The sequence below is a fragment of the Ananas comosus genome, linkage group 2 (genome assembly GCF_001540865.1).
Source record: "Ananas comosus cultivar F153 linkage group 2, ASM154086v1, whole genome shotgun sequence".
NCBI classification, from domain to species: Eukaryota; Viridiplantae; Streptophyta; class Magnoliopsida; order Poales; family Bromeliaceae; genus Ananas; species Ananas comosus.
In genome coordinates this window covers 15,924,003-15,940,737 of record NC_033622.1, presented here as the reverse complement: position 1 = coordinate 15,940,737, position 16,735 = coordinate 15,924,003, and the positions used below count along the sequence as shown (strand labels likewise).

Sequence of the window (16,735 nt, the reverse complement as noted above, 5' to 3'; positions counted from 1 at the left end):
ATCCAGGTTTTCATTTCTCATTAATTGTTTTGGATGGTTTTGGATTCAAATAGCATTTTGGTTTTTGTCAAAGAAAACTGCATGCATGTCTCAATGAACCTTTTCTTTTCTTTTCTTTTCTTTTTTTTCTACATAATAATATAGCTAGGATGTAAAAGCTAACAGTTTGAATTGAAATATCAACCTAGTTTTTTCTTGGTGATGGTGATATGCTTTTCTAATTAAATTTTACTTCTCTTGCATTATCGAATTGTTTAATTTGAGTAGGTTATCTAGTTCTAGAAATTATCATATAAATATAACAATAAATATCATATAAATTGCACTAAATTAATTTGGATCTATATATATATATATATATTTATAGGCAACTTCTTGTTTTTCACACAATTAGTCCCCGCTGTACCTACCAAGTTCTCAAATTATTTATTTCGGTGGTACCTGAATTTGAATATTTTAAAGGGTGTGAGCACCCCAACATTGAAATATGGGGAATATGAAATGGGCACAAAATAAATTATTTTTCTAACAAGGTTAGAGTGGACCAAAAATGGAATATGCGACACTGAGAGATAGGGAATTTCGGGGTTATTCTGGGTGTGGACTTTGTCAAGTTGCAATGCAAACACATTTTAGCCGGAGTTAAGCTTGAAATATTCCCCCATTAGGTTTGACATTTTTGGCTAAATATTATTATTTCCCCCCCTTTTTTTTTTCATTTTCCCGACGAAAATATTTGGCAATATGTATCACAAGTAGGTGATCGTTACAACGGTCAGAAAACGCCGCACCGCATGAAAAGATGACACGCAAAATAGATGGATGGTATGATTCAAGAATCAGATGTACTTCATAGTGGCTCTCGCTATTATTATTTATATCGATGTAGTCGTAGGATTGTTCCACGCTTGCATAGGATGTTGTAAGAGCAGCATTTGTATACTTAGCGTTGTTGGTTAAGAACTTAATAATTAGTAGTTGAGGATTAAAGTTCGAAATCTAATTGTTTTAAATTTTTAACTGAGTTTATTTTTAAAATAATAAACAAAATGAGTAACTTGCTTCTAAAACAATTTTTTAAAATTTGGATACTGAAGATTTGAATTCATTGTTTAGTACAAGATATGGATCAAAATTAAGGTTTCTGAATCCCCCACAACCATATAGAGCCTATTTGTTTGCATGAACAAGTTTATTTTTTTGTACAAGTATATTACAAGTGGGCCAAATGCGGCCCATCAGGAAGGCCTTGTTTCGGCCCATCTTTGGGCCTCAACACGGCCCAACCCCTGCCCACATTACAAACTTCGGAAAAAGTGAAAAAAAAAAATCGAGTTTTTTCCCCGTTGTCGCCTCTCTCCCGATCCCAACACGGGGCGGCGCGGGCTTTGCTTCGGGCGATGCTGCGATCGATGATGGCGCGCTCGGGGCGCGCGATGCGCGGCGCGGCGGCGGCGGCGCGACCCGGCGCGGGACGAGTTCTTCGTGGCGACGCCCGAGTCCTCGGCGTGGCTCGACACCGCCACCATGCCCATGGTCCTCACCGCCGTCGCCATCGCCCTCTTCGCCAAGCTCCTCATGATGGTAAACTAACCCCCGCATCTCTCCAAAACCCTAACCCACAAGGACTACAACCCCGCTCCTTTTCTTCTTTATTCTTACATTAGCAAACCGTGGTGATTTGCTATGCAGAGAAATGAGAAAAGATTATGTGAAACTTTTAATTTGAAACTTTCAATTGTTATAGTTCAAATAGTGACTACGATCCGAGTTTATTATATGCTGTATTTATCTTTTGCTAGTAACAGTTGCAACCTTGTGAAGCTGATATATACAATTAAAGAGATAGATTTTTGCATATGTCAACCAAAAATGTGCCCCTAAGTTGATTGTTCCTGCTTTGTCATTTCGTGATTTGAAATGGATTGCGTAATTCTTCGTGCTCTGCGTAATCGGCAGTACGATGAATCTAAAGCTCAAGAGAGGCTCGAACGCAAGATACAGAAGGCACCGCCTGGGCAAGGGACTGTGAGAATGCTTAGCCGTGAGGAATGGGACGAGATCCAGGAAATTAGGCCGAGGACTCCTTTCGAATCCAAATTGGCTCGCCCAAATGCTCGAATAAGAACCGGAGAACCCATACATCTGGTTGGTCAATTGCAACTTTAGAACTGCATGTTCAAACCTTTTAGGCAAATCTAAGATTGTTTGTCACATTATGCTATGTAGTTCTCTATTCTTTCTTTCATACACCATTTTGGGGTTTTCGCCCCCCCCTATAAATTGAAGTAAATCTGTTTTGCTTCATCATCATCTCTAGCTTGAAATTGGAAGTAGTGCTTATGTTTCTTATTTGGTTTCTCAGAGGTGTAGGGGATTACCTTAAACTGTTTGTATCTTTGTTGTTTGCAGGATGATTTAAAGGATTGGAGCATTGATGTCATCACCGACGCTCTTACCAGAGTAGAAGAAAGTGTTAAACGGAAATGACTCAGAAGGAATCTGCTTAAGAACTAAGGTATTATTATTGGCACATTTTTGTATAAAATATCAACCGAGCGAGTTTATTTATGTGAAACTCTGCTATAAGATCATGTAAACTTCGCTGCAGAGCAATGTTCTGTAACATGTTATTTTTGAGCTGAGAATAAAGTTAGAAATTTGACTCTTCTGGTCAGTTTGATCTTATATTGTGGATATAACAGGGGTAAATGCTAATTAGGATTTTGAAATCATCGTATCATCGATCCGGTGCATTATAGAGCTAAGCTAAGTTATAAAAAACAGTAGAAGGGTGGGTTCTCCGAGAGAAGTGACTTCTGTGGGTGAATTTTGCCCTTTTCTTTTCTAGTCCTTCGTTTCTAGGTAATGAATATGGATATGTTCATCGCACATTAACTAGAGATAAATTCAAGAACATGGTCCACGAAAAAAGAAATGGCCATCTGCTGTTCCGCGTAAGTCCTCACTTCTGGGCAACCGACCACCATCAAACTCTCCTTTTGACTCTTAGACGAAGAATTATCGTTGCTCATTAAATGGTGGGAAGTAAAGGATAGGTTGAAATGAATTGGATTGTTAGTTGGATAGAGTTCACTGGTGTATCTATGCATAAGGTGTGCACAATAATTTCTCGTCGTTGTCTTTCGACATTTCCAGTGTACGCCTGTGTCACTTAACTGTAATTTTGTAAACTCAGGTGTCACTTTATGTCATTGGTTAATCTCGCAGCCAGCTCTGGAGACCTCACAACCACCAGTCCAAATATCTCTGTGGGAAGGGAGTTGGATGATTAAGGAGATTCCTCAGAATGGTCACCGGAGAATATCCATATGCTATCGACCCCTGCTATAGTGGTATGTACTAGATGCTTTACATCATTGCATTTGTTACCATTGTCGAGCCATCACCATCAATCTTTTTCTTAATGATGGGTAGAAAACGAAGCATTTTACTTTTAATACCACAAGTCGATGTCCTCCAATTTGTCCGGATTATAATTGTCCATTTGCTTCTCAAGGCGATAAGACCAGAAACATAGGGCTACCAATTAAACTTGAACACTGGGAATACAAACCATACTCGAATCTCGATGCCCCAAATAGGTGCTACAGATCATCTGTATCAGACTGTTTACGAGTTACGTACCCGTCTCTAATTGTTGTGGATGTCAGCAATGATGGTTTCAATCGACAAGCTCGCTGAACGGGAAATTCCCAGTCTAAACCTTTTCTCACTGTACTTGTTTTTCTATTTCAGCAGCATTTCTATGTAAATTTTTGGAATGTTTAGAGACAAACACTGTCCATTACATAAAGTGAGTTTCTAATGTCTCTTTCTACTGGTATGTCGAGCTGATGAGAAATACTGTAATGAAACGCAACATTAAATAATTTTTGCCTTCTCATTGCAAATTCTTTTTACTCCGTAGAATGATGTGGGTTCTTTAAGATTAAGATTGATGGTCGATTCGCCTTTGAAAATTATATCAATTTTTTCCTTTCCCTTTCTTGGTATTTAAAATAGAGTCCAGCCGGTATACTGTCGGTTTCCGTGCTACCGAATTGTTTTCAATAAAGCAGCTTCCAAATCGATGATGGGCTCCATTAGAGTTGATTTACACTATTGAAAATATTTGAAAATTAAATTTTATAATTTTTCAATATCATTTACATACCTATCGAGTAATCTAAAAATATACGGGTGAAAATAAAAATCACATAAAAAAATGGTGATAAAAGACTTGAATTTAAGATTAGAGCTACTGATTTTATTCTGCATAGTAAAAAAGAGTTTTCTATAAAAATTTTATTAGATTTGAATTATTTTACATCGTTAAATTTACAAACGTCTCATGTCCAATCTAAGCATTTTATATACATTTTAATAAAATTGACACCTACATTAATATTTTATTACTTGCTTACTTACGCCGTGACGTAGGTCAAGTTCAGAAAGGCAAATAATGCAATCCCCATCAAATTCAAACAGCCCCTCCAAATAAATATCACTTCGTGTAGGAAGTTTCATGCATGAGGAGAACTTTGAATTCTCTGTATGTTGATGTTTCCTTGTCATATTATCTCGGAGATCCAAATATTATTTTTCGTTCTTTTCTACAAATATCTAGGCATTTAATTAATGAGGCCTGCATCTTTGGCTTCTTAAAAAATATCTAGGGATTTAATGAGGCCTGCGTCTTTGGCTTCTAAAAAAAGCACTTTGAGATAGAATTAAGATCGAGAAACCAGTTATATAAGTTGTCCTTGTTTGATCAAAGCTTACAATTAATATATGTTATGAAGAAAGAGATCTGGACCAATATCAATATGTTGTCTTATTCTGCATGTCCATATATATATATATTTATATATATATATATATATAGAGGGAGAGAGAGTTGAGCTAGAAAATTATTAATAGTATTTGTCCTTTTTTTACTATCAATAGTATTCCGGCTCAATTCATTGTATCTTCACAATTATTCATAATAAATTATAAATATTTTGTCAGTTTGGTTTTGATGTCCTAAATTAAAAAAAAAGGGAAAATATATATTAGTTGTCCCTTGGCCAGCCCTATTTATTTATTAACAAAAAAACATACATAACTTATCTGAATTATGAACCATTTTGAGTTGACTATCCAATCTTTTAAAATTTAAATTTTTTGGTCCAACTTTTTAATTTAATTGATTTGAGTGGTACAACGGCACTTTGACTTTTAAAAATTAAGTTAATTATTTATTTTGATAAATTTATAGTTATACGAATTGTTTTCAATATATTAATTAAGCCTATACAGATAAACAATATATTTAAATTTAAAATAAAAGCATCATTAACCGACTTAAATCAAATAAATTAAAATGTTATATAGTAAAATTAAAATTTTGAAAGACTAGATAATCGATTCAAAATTATTCATAGTTTAAATAAGTTTTGTACGTTTTTATAAATAGAATTTATAAATATATTCTAGTTGAGAAAACTAAAATATGAGCTAAAGAATAGTTTGGAACTACCTCCGTAAAATAATAAATTTGCTTACTTTGAAACTTGTCCATGCCGTAGTGTAGCAATTTTGACTAGGATGCACAAAACAAATGCAAACAAAGATCACTGGGGCCCATCAAGGCATCGTTTTGATTAACGTGAATAGCTATAGCTTATCTAGTGATAAGAAAAAAACAACAACAACAACAAATATTCTTAAGCCTTATTTGAATATGTGATTATTAAACAAATAAATACCATGATTTTTTAAAATTTAAAATTGAAAAATGGAGCCGCATATCGTGGCATCAATTAGCACTATAATAAGTTTGGCCAATATATAATAAAAAAATTAAAAAATTATATTTTCAAAGATCACGATAAGAATTGGACGTAGACCATTTACTAAGTTCCATGTAGATGATTAAGAAACTTACCTACTGGTTTAAAAGTCTCCCTCGCTCGTGCATGCTTATTTGTAACTTGGTTCGATCATAAACAATTATGATCTATATCGTTCATTGCTTGCATCGATCATATATATCAGCTAAAATGTTTAGATTTTTTCTTTACCACTTCGATATCGTAACGTTTCAATTGAAGTATTTAATTACGTACTTTAGTTCCTAGATTATTTTATTTATTTTACTGGTAAAATATCTTATTCATTTTAGATTATTTTAAATAGAATTAAAAAAAATTAATCATTTTATAGCAAATTAATATTGTCTTTTGTTTTTTGTTTTTAAGGATTAAACTGTAGTATATGTGAAAGTTTAAGATCTTACATGTAGCGGACCGTACCTAACGCACCAAAAATAAAAATATATATAAAAGTCTTACAAGTGGAAATGAAAAGCACAATGCCTCAGTCGTAATTTCGGGACAGTGCAGGGACTGCACAATCAATATTTTACACACACACACACACACACACACACACACACACACACACAGAGATATATATATATATATATATATATATATATATATGTATCAATACACACTAGCTGAGTTGTACGTCAAATGCACGTAATAATATTTTTAATTTATTTTTAAATCAATATAAATTTGATATTATATTTATTAAAAATTTGTAATAATATTATATATTATATATATATATATATATATAATATATATATATATATAATATATATATATATATATATATTTTATTTTTGATGATCTAAAATTTAAATATGTGTTTTTAAACAAAAAGCATCAAAATTTAATTCATATTTATTTTAAAATTTAAAATTTAATTTTATCCACTATAATTAAAATTTTGGATAAGAATACTATTTTTTAACAAATTAATCATAAACGTTTGTCTTATTTGAGATTATTTTAATTAAGTGAATCGTTCATTTTTAATTGCGAACAACCGTTCGTAAGATTGGATTTATAGATGGATAAGAATGCTATTTTTAACAGATTAATCATAACCGTTCATTCTTATTTGAGATTTTTTTATTAAGTTATTATACATGGTCGTAAAAAATATAGAAATATTTTTTTATTTTTTTTTTGGATTCTTTATAGATGTGATAATAATGCTAACCATTCTTACCTGTTTGTAATCCGTTCCTAAAAATATAAGGAATATTTTTTTATTCCATTTATGATTCTCGTCTGTCATTGTCGGAATTTCTATGCCTTTTATATATATAAAAATATATATATATATATTATTATATATATATATATAGTCCCAGTAAATACTTTTATGAATATGATTGCTTTCGTACCGTAAGTTGTTTGATGATAGAGCTTTTAAATCAACGATTTAACGTTACAGTTAAAATTATCTTGAGCATTTAACATTTTTAAAAATTAAATTTTATAATATTTTGATATTATTTATCTTACAATTAAATAGGTTTTGTTGAATGCCCATGCTTTCGTTAGTATAAGTATTTTCATAACATCGGTGTAAAAAAATAAAAATAGATTGAATTTTTAATAAAAAATTTATTCACTATTTAAATAAAGATCAATAATTCCGATCTTAAATTGAAAAATTCGATTATTCATTTTTAAGACGTTGTTCAATTTTGACAGTTCATTTTACACATACTTAATAAACGTTATTATGATTTTGAAAAATTACAAAATTTATTTTTTATAAATTTTAAATACTCTAACTTATATTTAACAAAGTGGATTATCGATTCGGAAGCTATATTATCCAAAATAACTTATGAGTACGAAAAACTCTCTGCTTATAAAAATATAAAAATATAGTAGCCCTACTCTTTTTCTCTCTCTCTCTCTCTCTCTATATATATATATATATATAACCTATCAATAAAACATACAACACACTTGGAGAGAGAGAGAGAGAGAGAGATGGGAAGCAGTAGTAATAGTAATGGCCCTCTCTTTGTAACGGAGGAAGCGAAGGGAAGGGGTTGTTACAAGGTTTTTGCGAGCTCCATGTTAGTGGGGATATTATTGATATGGTTTTATAGAGCAACTCATCACACAGTAATATTGGTAGGAGGAGGAGGAGGAGGAGGAGGAGAAGAAGAAGAAGGGATGAGATGGGCTCGGATTGGGTTGTTCATGGCCGAGCTCTGGTTCGGCTTCTACTGGATCCTCACTCAATCCGTTCGCTGGAACCCCATCCGCCGCTCCACCTCCAAGGACAAGCTCGCTCAAAGGTACGTGTGGATCTCTAAAAAAAAAAAAAAAAAAAAAGAAAAACGCTACGTGTTCATCTCTTATACGGTGTGGATCCCAAAATTTACAAAAGCCCCTTAGATTTTTAGTTCAGAAAAAAAAAAAAAATTCGATAAGACACCTATTTTATAGCTATATGGGTTCAGGGGTATAAATGCAAAGCATAATTTTGAGGTTCGTATATAGCCGTAAATATATATTAATTATTATTCTCTAATTATCCGAAAAACTTCAAGTACATTATTATAGTTTAATTATCGCATTTACACTTTACAATTCCGTGAGTTTAATTATCCTATGTAGCTATTCAGTGTGTTCCACATGACGGCAATATAATATATACGTACGGTTCCATTTTATTATTTAATTTTGAGCCCGCAACAAATAAAGTTGGTTAATTGTAATTAGGATTTTATTTATATATTTAAATCACAAGTTTTTTCTCATGCACCTACCACTGGAGTAGTTAGTTGGTAACTTTAGTCCCAATTTGCGTGCATGAAATATCTGAAAACACTTGTGTGTGTTTTTTATTATTAAAAGAAAAGAAAATTAACTACATTTGGATCAGATACGGATCGGATATGCCGGGCGTGGATATATTTGTGTGCACCGCCGACCCGCACGCCGAGCCGCCGAGCCTCGTGGTGTCGACGGTGCTCTCCGTCATGGCGTACGACTACCCGCCGGAGAAGCTCAACGTCTACCTCTCCGACGACGGTGGCTCCGTCCTCACCTTCTACGCCCTCTGGGAGGCCGCACGGTTCGCAAAGCACTGGCTCCCGTTCTGCCGAAAGTATAACGTCGAGCCTCGGTCGCCGGCCGCATACTTCTCACCGTTGGATGCGCCTCAGGATTCGTGCAGCGGCGGTAATGGTGATGCTGCAGCTAAAGAATGGTCGTCAGTGAAGGTTATATTAAGAGTATTCCGGTCTAACTCTATATATATAAGAGTTTGACTATTATATTATTGATAGTATCAAACGTTCCAATCAATCAAGTTCATGCTGAATCAAGGGCCAAATTAAGTCAACAAAATATTGCCTCGGTCCAAATTAAGCCAACTAGTTTTGTTCTCGGGTGCATATATAAACCCCATTTTAAGTCCAAACTTGGCCCAAGATGGTTGGATCTGAGTCAGGTCGGATTGGATCGAATAAGAAAATTCGGAGCTAAAAAAAGGGCTTAAAAACTTATATAACTCTTCTATAGCAGGAAGCTATTGGAATAAATTTTCTCCTTTTTACTTTTTAATAAAGCACTATAGTAATCAAGTTTTTAAATATCCTTGCCCAAAAAATGTATCTGCAAAAGGTCCAAAATTGAAGTTGTTTAATTTTTGACAGGACCTATACGAAGAAATGGCGAATCGAATTGACTCTGCTGTTACATTAGGCAAAATTCCTGAGGAAGTTAAAGCATATCATAAAGGTTTTTCTGAGTGGAATTTTAGTATAAGCCCCAAAGATCATCACCCTATTGTTCAGGTAACACCATAATTAAACCTCTGTTTTTGTTTTCTATATTTGAGCAATATTTATTCCAGTTGCTAGATCCTAAACATGTAGAAACTCATAACTCAACAATGTTCTTCTCAATTTGGTCTTTTTTATTTTTCCGATAGATTATGATCGACGGAAAAGACGCAAATGCAGTTGACAACACGGCGGTTAGACTACCAACACTGGTGTACATGGCGCGCGAGAAGAGACCACGATACCACCACAACTTCAAGGCTGGGGCTATGAATGCTTTGGTGCGCATTCCACGTTCCTTTTATCCTGCAACACTACATATACAAATCATCGTCAAAATACGCATGCACGCGTAGATACGTCCATAAGTTTATATATTGTCTTCAATAATATGCTAGTATAGAAAAGAACATAAGCTCATCTTTGAAATTATTTGCGCAGATAAGGGTGTCATCAGTGGTCAGCAACAGCCCCATCATCCTAAATGTGGACTGTGACATGTACTCGAATAACTCCGAGTCGATTAAAGACGCGCTGTGCTTCTTCCTGGACGAAGAGAGGGGCCAGAACATCGGCTACGTGCAGTATCCCCAGAACTACAACAACATTACCCAGAGTGATTTATATGGCAACTCCCTAACTGTTATCAATGAGGTAAAAATTGGCGCTGTGTGAAAATTAAACTAAAAGAAGTCTTAACTAAAAGTCTATATGTTTCATTTTAACTGTCGGCGAAAAGTTCGGTTGGCAATCTGTAATTAAGCAAACATTCATTGAATCTGACATATTTTTTTGTTTCTAGCTGAGAATCTGATAGTTTGTGTATTCCATATTGGATGATCTTAAGGTGGAGCTTCCTGGGTTAGATTATTGGGGTGGCCCTCTTTATATTGGCACTGGATGCTTCCACAGAAGGGAGATTCTCTGCGGAAGAAGATATAGCAGAGACTACAAAGAGGACTGGAGAAGAGGAGCTCAGAGGCAAGCAGGAGAAAGTGTCGAAAAGTTAGAAGAGAGGGCCAAGCCTCTTGCTACTTGCACCTATGAGCTAAACACCCAATGGGGCAATGAGGTCTATCTCTCTCTCTCCCTCTCTCTCACCATATTGGCTCCTAGACTAGTGCTTATGCTTTACTTCGATTCCTAACCTATGATTTGTGATTTGTTGCGGTAGAGAACTCGAACTATTGTATTGCCAAATCGTAGTAGAAATCGTATGTCGCGTATAAGTCGCTATCTCTAAACATGTCAGATCATATGTTCTTATCCGTATACAAGTAAGTCACCAAGCATTTTAGGCATCTATGGCGGGGCGGGAGATTTCANCGCGTATAAGTCGCTATCTCTAAACATGTCAGATCATATGTTCTTATCCGTATACAAGTAAGTCACCAAGCATTTTAGGCATCTATGGCGGGGCGCGAGCTTAGGAACAATAACTTGGCATGGATTAAAACGATCCGATTGATCTATATTTGGGTGCGCGGAAGTAAAGCATGCGTAATGATTTAGAAACCAATGTAGTAGTACTTCACTCTTGTATATGGAAGTATGTTGAGTTTCAACTGTGCATGTAATGGCAGATTGGGTTGAAATATGGGTGTGCAGTGGAGGATGTCATCACAGGATTGCTAATCCAATGCAGGGGATGGAAATCCATCTACTTCAATCCCCCAAGAAAGGGGTTTTTAGGTGTGGCACCGACAACGATGGCACAAACACTGCTGCAGCACAAGAGATGGAGTGAGGGGAACCTCCAAATATTTCTCTCCAAGCACTGTCCCTTCCTGCTTGGTCACGGAAAGATCAGGTTGGGGCTTCAGATGGGCTACAGCATCTATGGCTTGTGGGGACCCAACTCCTTCCCAACTCTCTACTATGTGGCTGTTCCTTCCCTTGCACTCCTAAGAGGCATTTCCTTATTCCCAAAGGTGATGATCCTGGTGACAACAATGCTTCTTTCATAAACACTATTAAACAAGTTAGGATTCAACATGCCTTGTTTTTGCGCAACAAAAAAAAAAAAAAAAAAAAAGAGGAAAAGAATCCTTTTTCTTGTGAAGCTGTAAATATAGAACTTAATTTCTTTAGCATTTAGGACCAAAGTGCCTGTCACTATGAAACACTCAAAATCATGCATCTCGGTCCGCCAGTGGAGTATTAGTTTGGTCATAAAAGATTGACGTGTGCTCTCGTTGGATCTACTGGTTTGCCAAAATATTGATGTTATTGACGGTTAATGTGCTGGTATACTGATGTGTTATTACTGAGTGGTTTATATAGTATAGATCAGCACATCAACAGTGATAAAGAGCAATCAAAATTAATTTTCCATGTTTACAAGTTGATTGAAGTAACAAGAGCAACAAATCACATTGTTATAGAACATAAACATATGCTAACACAATTTTCCTTTTTATGTCAAAATTAGGTGACAAGCCTATGGTTCATACCCTTCACTTATGTTATGGTGGCTAGGCACATTTACAGTCTAGTGGAAGCCCTAAGATGTGGATGCACATTCAATGGGTGGTGGAATGGTCAGAGAATGTGGATGATAAGAAGGGTCACCTCTTATCTATATGGCACAATAGACACCGTTGTCAAGATGTTGGGGCTATCAAAGATGGCGTTCGCGATCACCACGAAGGTGAGCGATGAAGATGCATCAAAGAGGTATGAGCAAGATGTCATGGAGTTCGGGTATTCGTCTCCGATGCTCGTGATTATATCGACGGTTGCATTGCTCAACATTGTTTGTTTAGTTGGCGGGCTATTTAGGCTGGTGTTGGGTTGGGGAGTTGCAGCTTGGGATGCATACTTGATTCAAGTTATTCTTTGCGGGATGATAGTAGCCATCAATATGCCAATATATGATGCTCTCTTCTTTAGGAAAGACAAAGGAAACATTCCTCCTTCTGTCACATTTACTTCCCTTGCCTTTGTTTTGCTGTTATGTGCAATACCTCTCATGTAATACGTTTAATTTGCTAGGTGTAATTTGTTTCAAACATATGAAATGTGCCTTAGTACTTTTTTCTATTCTCTCCTTTTGGCTTACTTTTTCTCTATTCTCTCCTTTGGCTGACAAAATGGTTTGCTGAATCAAATCAAAACTATATGGATCAATCAGGGAAGATGAGGTAACAGGCACACGCACATACACACACCCACACGCAGATACACTTACTTTTTGGCTCTCTGATACAGTTCGCAGAGTCGAATCAAATTTATTCGATCGATCAGGAAAAATGAGGTAAATATGCACACACAGAGAGAAGAGAGAATGGAAATGGAAATTGCTATTGCGTTACATAGTTTTCACGATAAAAACAGTACTCCAATGGACAAAATAATATAAAATTACCAAGTAAATACAATCAAAGTATCTTCAGCATACATACACCCATTTCACAAATAAAAAAGAAAATAAATGGTCCATCATGACCATTCTCTCTTCAGCATCTTCATCATTATAAAACATAAGCTAATTCACACGAAAATAAACCACAGAAAGTTTTCTGAGTATTTCATCCTTTGAGATATTGTAAGGAAATCATTGTACTTCCACAGTAATTTTTTCTGGCAATCCATGAGATTTCTCTTCATTAAGACTGTGTAGGACTGGACAAGCAGCAAAGCCATTTTTTCTGCTGATTCACACAAACCAACGATGCAAACTGTCAACAGCTTATCGTTGAAACGAGTAAGAAATGGCTATTAACTTGTGCAGAAAGATTACAAGTCAGAAAAATAAAATAAATAGCTTCAAAACGGCCTTGTTTTCTTTATAGTACTGTTTTTTCATTTTTTTAAACTAAAATCCTATACAACAGAAATGTGCTGTGGTATAACAGATCTTTTGCTATCTATGTGTCTGTGGGGTGTGTTTGATAACAAAAAAGAAGAATTAAGTAGTAACCTTTTTTCACATCCTTGTTTTCGGAAGAAGATGAGTTTGCAAGGTAATCAACAAGAATAAGACAAAAGAACATCTACCGGCTCACTATGTTGCACAGAACTTTTTAAGTTAAACAAGCAGGAAATGGAAGTGCAGCAAACATAGACTAAGACCTTTTTGGTTCAGACTCAATTTCCATGTAATGGATGGCTGTTGACAGATCATTTGCAATCTATACATCAATAAAGTTTCTTTGGCAACAAAAAGAGAGAGAGAGAGAGAGAGAGAGAGAGAGAGAGAGAGAGAGGAAATTTTGACTTTGTTTTGCTTCTTCAAATTTTCTGAGCTGGCAAGCTAACCAGCAATACAAGAAAAGAGAGGTTTGCCTGCATCACAGTACATCACATAAAATTCAAATTTGAGTTTATTGTACTCCTTTCCAGGAGAATCAGTCTCTTGGGCATTGCCACCTGTCTTCTTCTCATCCCTCGCTTTGTTAAATATGACAGTAAACCCATCAGCAGANTATATATATATATATATATATATATATATATATATCTGTGGGGGGGTGTGTGTACTGTGAAAAGGGAATTGTAACAAAATCTAGGCCTAACTTAGAAAATTAAGCAAACAAACTCACCGAGCTAGATCTGGAAACATGGGCTCCATCTTTCTTGTACTCCTTTCCAGGAGAATCAGTCTCTTGGGCATTGCCACCTGTCTTCTTCTCATCCCTCGCTTTGTTAAATATGACAGTAAACCCATCAGCAGATGCAGGGTCATTGACATCCCATTCTCCAAACTTTGGTAAAGGCCGATCTGTTTCTTGCTGAGAAATTCACAACAATAACTGGCATTAGCAATGTGATAGGTTTGAACTTAAAGCTGCTTTTGTCAGAAATACTGCTAACCTGCCAATAGGCGAATTGTGCTAGTAATACTGATTTTAATGAGCCTATTTAATATATCTCTCTGCTTGTTGAAGGAAAACCAGCCCACATGGACCTAACTGTTAACCTTCAGGGCCAGGGCCAGGCCTTGGCACAAACCGGTCTATTAGAAGCTCTAATTAGATGTACAGATATTCATAAGGCAAAGAAAAGCAGAAAAAGATTTATAGTTCAACTCTACCTACATAAACTTCAAAAACACATAAAAGTGCTTGGAAATGAATGATCAGTGGTGATCTCCACATGGTTAACCAAATAGAATATCCGCTTACATCGAAGAATTGTCACTAAAAGAGTCGAGGTATTGAACAGAAGATAAAAGAAAATTTGCAGACACGTTTTTGGATTCCAAGGTTGGCACAAGCAAATGTAAGGACTCTAATGGCAGATTTAGCAATCTACAGACATTCTTGAGGTACAAACTATGATCATATGGATGTGATAAGGATATGAAAGCACCAAGTACTAACATCTGAAGCATAACCAGTTCACCTCCTTTGGTTGTTTGGCACTCCCAATCAGCAAAGTCTAGCTCCTATGTTGATGGTTTTGAGAGGAATTAGTTACTCAGAGAAGTGAATGTGTCAAAAGATTTCCCTACTGCCGACTCTCCAAACTCTTCTTTTCTTCTTCTAGCCTTCAACATACAACCTCGTCTAAAAGGGCTCGATCGCAACTACAGTCCATTCTTCTTCTTTTTTTTCATCCTCAAATTGGAGAAACCAAGAGAAACATCCTGCTCTTCTTAAGGATTGATAAATAATTACTTTCAATTTTCCTCTTCCTTCGTTAGACCGCATAAAAGAGCCACCAAGGAGTCCATGCTACAAGTAAAATTCTTCCTTGGCAAAATGGGAGGGGATATACTATTACTTTTTCCTCTTTATTATTCCTTTTCTTTCTACATTTCTTTTTCTGAGAATACTAATGGCATTGAGTGCCAGGAATAAAACCCAAAGACCTCTCATAGGTCGACAACTATAACATGTACATCAAGGCTATCATTCATCAAGGGTCGTTTCATACATCATGAAACTGTATGGCAGATAATATATATTTCATTATCAAGACAAGAAAATTCAAGCACAATGTCTTCGCGAAATAACAAACAAGAGGCATTGTTAGTGACAGCACGGAGAATAATAAAAATAGGCATAACAAAATTTTAAAAAAATGACCAAGAAAATAGGCATAATCCTTTAACCACAATATATCAGCAAATTACACAATGGAACCGTTTTATCGCGAGATCATTTAGACAAAGAAATGAATCTGAATTGAAAGGGCATGTGTTGCCGCCGAACAAACTGGAAAATCAAAAACAGATATCAACAAAAACACAAATTACCCACACCATTCTAATATGAATGATCTCTGGGAGATGTAAACATGTCTCTCAGGAAAATCATATCAAACAACATACACACAACCTAAAAATAAAGAAATATATCACAATTTCCCTAACAATATCAGCAAGAAAGTGATTTACAAATGAAATCTCAAAAATTATATGAAAATCTCCTTTTAATCGGCCGCATAGAGATAACAAAATTTATCTAAATGACGCAAAAGAAAAAAAAAAATCACAAAAAACATGAAATAGTTTAACTAGTCTCGTCCATGGAATCACATTTTCAAACCCTAGAGACCAATGCTCATCAAGATCAAAATTTAGCATGGAACAAATCGATCGAAACGAGATCGATCCAATGTGGAGATTCAAGCGAAGGACTAGATCCATCCTTACCGACATGAAGAAGATCCTTCTCTATCCGAGATGAATACGAGAAAGTGATCGATGCAGCGAGAGAGAGATAGAGAGAGAGGAGAACGGGGGTTTTGTCGAATAAAAGGCTTCGGAATAAAGTAGAGTGGAATAGAATATAAAGTGGTTGGAGATGGAATAATAACATAACATCACTCGGATTTGGGAACCGCGAACATGAGCTGTGCGGCGAAGTGGGGGATTTGACGGGCGCCGTTGAAGTTCACGGTAGTGGTGGCCTGGTGGGACCCACCGATGGTTGGCCCCCACCGTTGGGGAGCGCACTGTGGGGCCCGGAGATTGTGGGGGGCCACGTGTCTGTGTCATAGCAATGAGATGTGACCGTCGCACGGGAGAGTTTCGGTGGCCGTTGTGGGTGGAACGTCGTCGATTTTGAGAAGAGTTAACGGAACGGAACGGAACGGGATGGGTCGGGGTGATTTTGATTGGAGTCAGCGGAA

General features: G+C 35.9%; 3 protein-coding genes across 7 annotated transcripts; 2 read left to right on the top strand and 1 right to left on the bottom strand.

Annotated features, from left to right (window-relative positions):
- Nucleotides 1,332–3,914, top strand: LOC109706913. Of its 2 annotated transcripts, none has more exons than XM_020227936.1 (4): nucleotides 1,332–1,584; nucleotides 1,960–2,148; nucleotides 2,413–2,518; nucleotides 3,232–3,914. In XM_020227936.1, exons 1-3 carry the CDS (start codon nucleotides 1,528–1,530, stop codon nucleotides 2,488–2,490), a joined length of 324 nt encoding a protein of 107 aa, XP_020083525.1. In that variant the 5' UTR covers nucleotides 1,332–1,527; the 3' UTR covers nucleotides 2,491–2,518; nucleotides 3,232–3,914. The 2 variants fall into 2 exon arrangements, with proteins under 2 accessions (XP_020083525.1, XP_020083524.1); XM_020227935.1 differs by having other exon boundaries at nucleotides 3,200–3,914.
- Nucleotides 7,810–12,700, top strand: LOC109705161 (cellulose synthase-like protein E6). 2 transcript variants are annotated; one of them, XM_020225908.1, is made up of 8 exons: nucleotides 7,811–8,161; nucleotides 8,752–9,091; nucleotides 9,527–9,667; nucleotides 9,805–9,936; nucleotides 10,097–10,309; nucleotides 10,503–10,727; nucleotides 11,239–11,586; nucleotides 12,087–12,700. In XM_020225908.1, the coding sequence occupies exons 1-8, from the start codon at nucleotides 7,848–7,850 to the stop codon at nucleotides 12,630–12,632; spliced, it is 2,259 nt and encodes a 752-aa protein (XP_020081497.1). In that variant the 5' UTR covers nucleotides 7,811–7,847; the 3' UTR covers nucleotides 12,633–12,700. The 2 variants fall into 2 exon arrangements, with proteins under 2 accessions (XP_020081501.1, XP_020081497.1); XM_020225912.1 differs by lacking the exon at nucleotides 11,239–11,586 and having other exon boundaries at nucleotides 7,810–8,161.
- On the bottom strand, nucleotides 12,938–16,433 carry LOC109706491 (RPM1-interacting protein 4-like). Of its 3 annotated transcripts, none has more exons than XM_020227339.1 (3): nucleotides 16,257–16,428; nucleotides 14,200–14,388; nucleotides 12,938–13,305 (listed from the first exon to the last, which is right to left on the bottom strand). In XM_020227339.1, the coding sequence occupies exons 1-3, from the start codon at nucleotides 16,260–16,262 to the stop codon at nucleotides 13,264–13,266; spliced, it is 237 nt and encodes a 78-aa protein (XP_020082928.1). In that variant the 5' UTR covers nucleotides 16,263–16,428; the 3' UTR covers nucleotides 12,938–13,263. The 3 variants fall into 3 exon arrangements, with proteins under 3 accessions (XP_020082928.1, XP_020082927.1, XP_020082926.1); XM_020227338.1 differs by having other exon boundaries at nucleotides 12,938–13,308; nucleotides 16,257–16,427; XM_020227337.1 differs by lacking the exon at nucleotides 12,938–13,305 and adding an exon at nucleotides 13,875–13,942 and having other exon boundaries at nucleotides 16,257–16,433.

Coding starts and splice junctions, on each gene's coding strand:
- LOC109706913 (XM_020227936.1), top strand. CDS start 1,528: ATGCCCATGGTCCTCACCGCCGTCGCCATCGCCCTCTTCGCCAAGCTC. Junction 1,585..1,959: donor TCGCCAAGCTCCTCATGATG/GTAAACTAACCC, acceptor CGTAATCGGCAG/TACGATGAATCTAAAGCTCA. Junction 2,149..2,412: donor CCGGAGAACCCATACATCTG/GTTGGTCAATTG, acceptor TGTTGTTTGCAG/GATGATTTAAAGGATTGGAG.
- LOC109705161 (XM_020225908.1), top strand. CDS start 7,848: ATGGGAAGCAGTAGTAATAGTAATGGCCCTCTCTTTGTAACGGAGGAA. Junction 8,162..8,751: donor AAGGACAAGCTCGCTCAAAG/GTACGTGTGGAT, acceptor CATTTGGATCAG/ATACGGATCGGATATGCCGG. Junction 11,587..12,086: donor GCATTTCCTTATTCCCAAAG/GTGATGATCCTG, acceptor TGTCAAAATTAG/GTGACAAGCCTATGGTTCAT.
- LOC109706491 (XM_020227337.1), bottom strand. Junction 13,943..14,199: donor ATGTTTCCAGATCTAGCTCG/GTGAGTTTGTTT, acceptor ACTGTGATGCAG/GCAAACCTCTCTTTTCTTGT.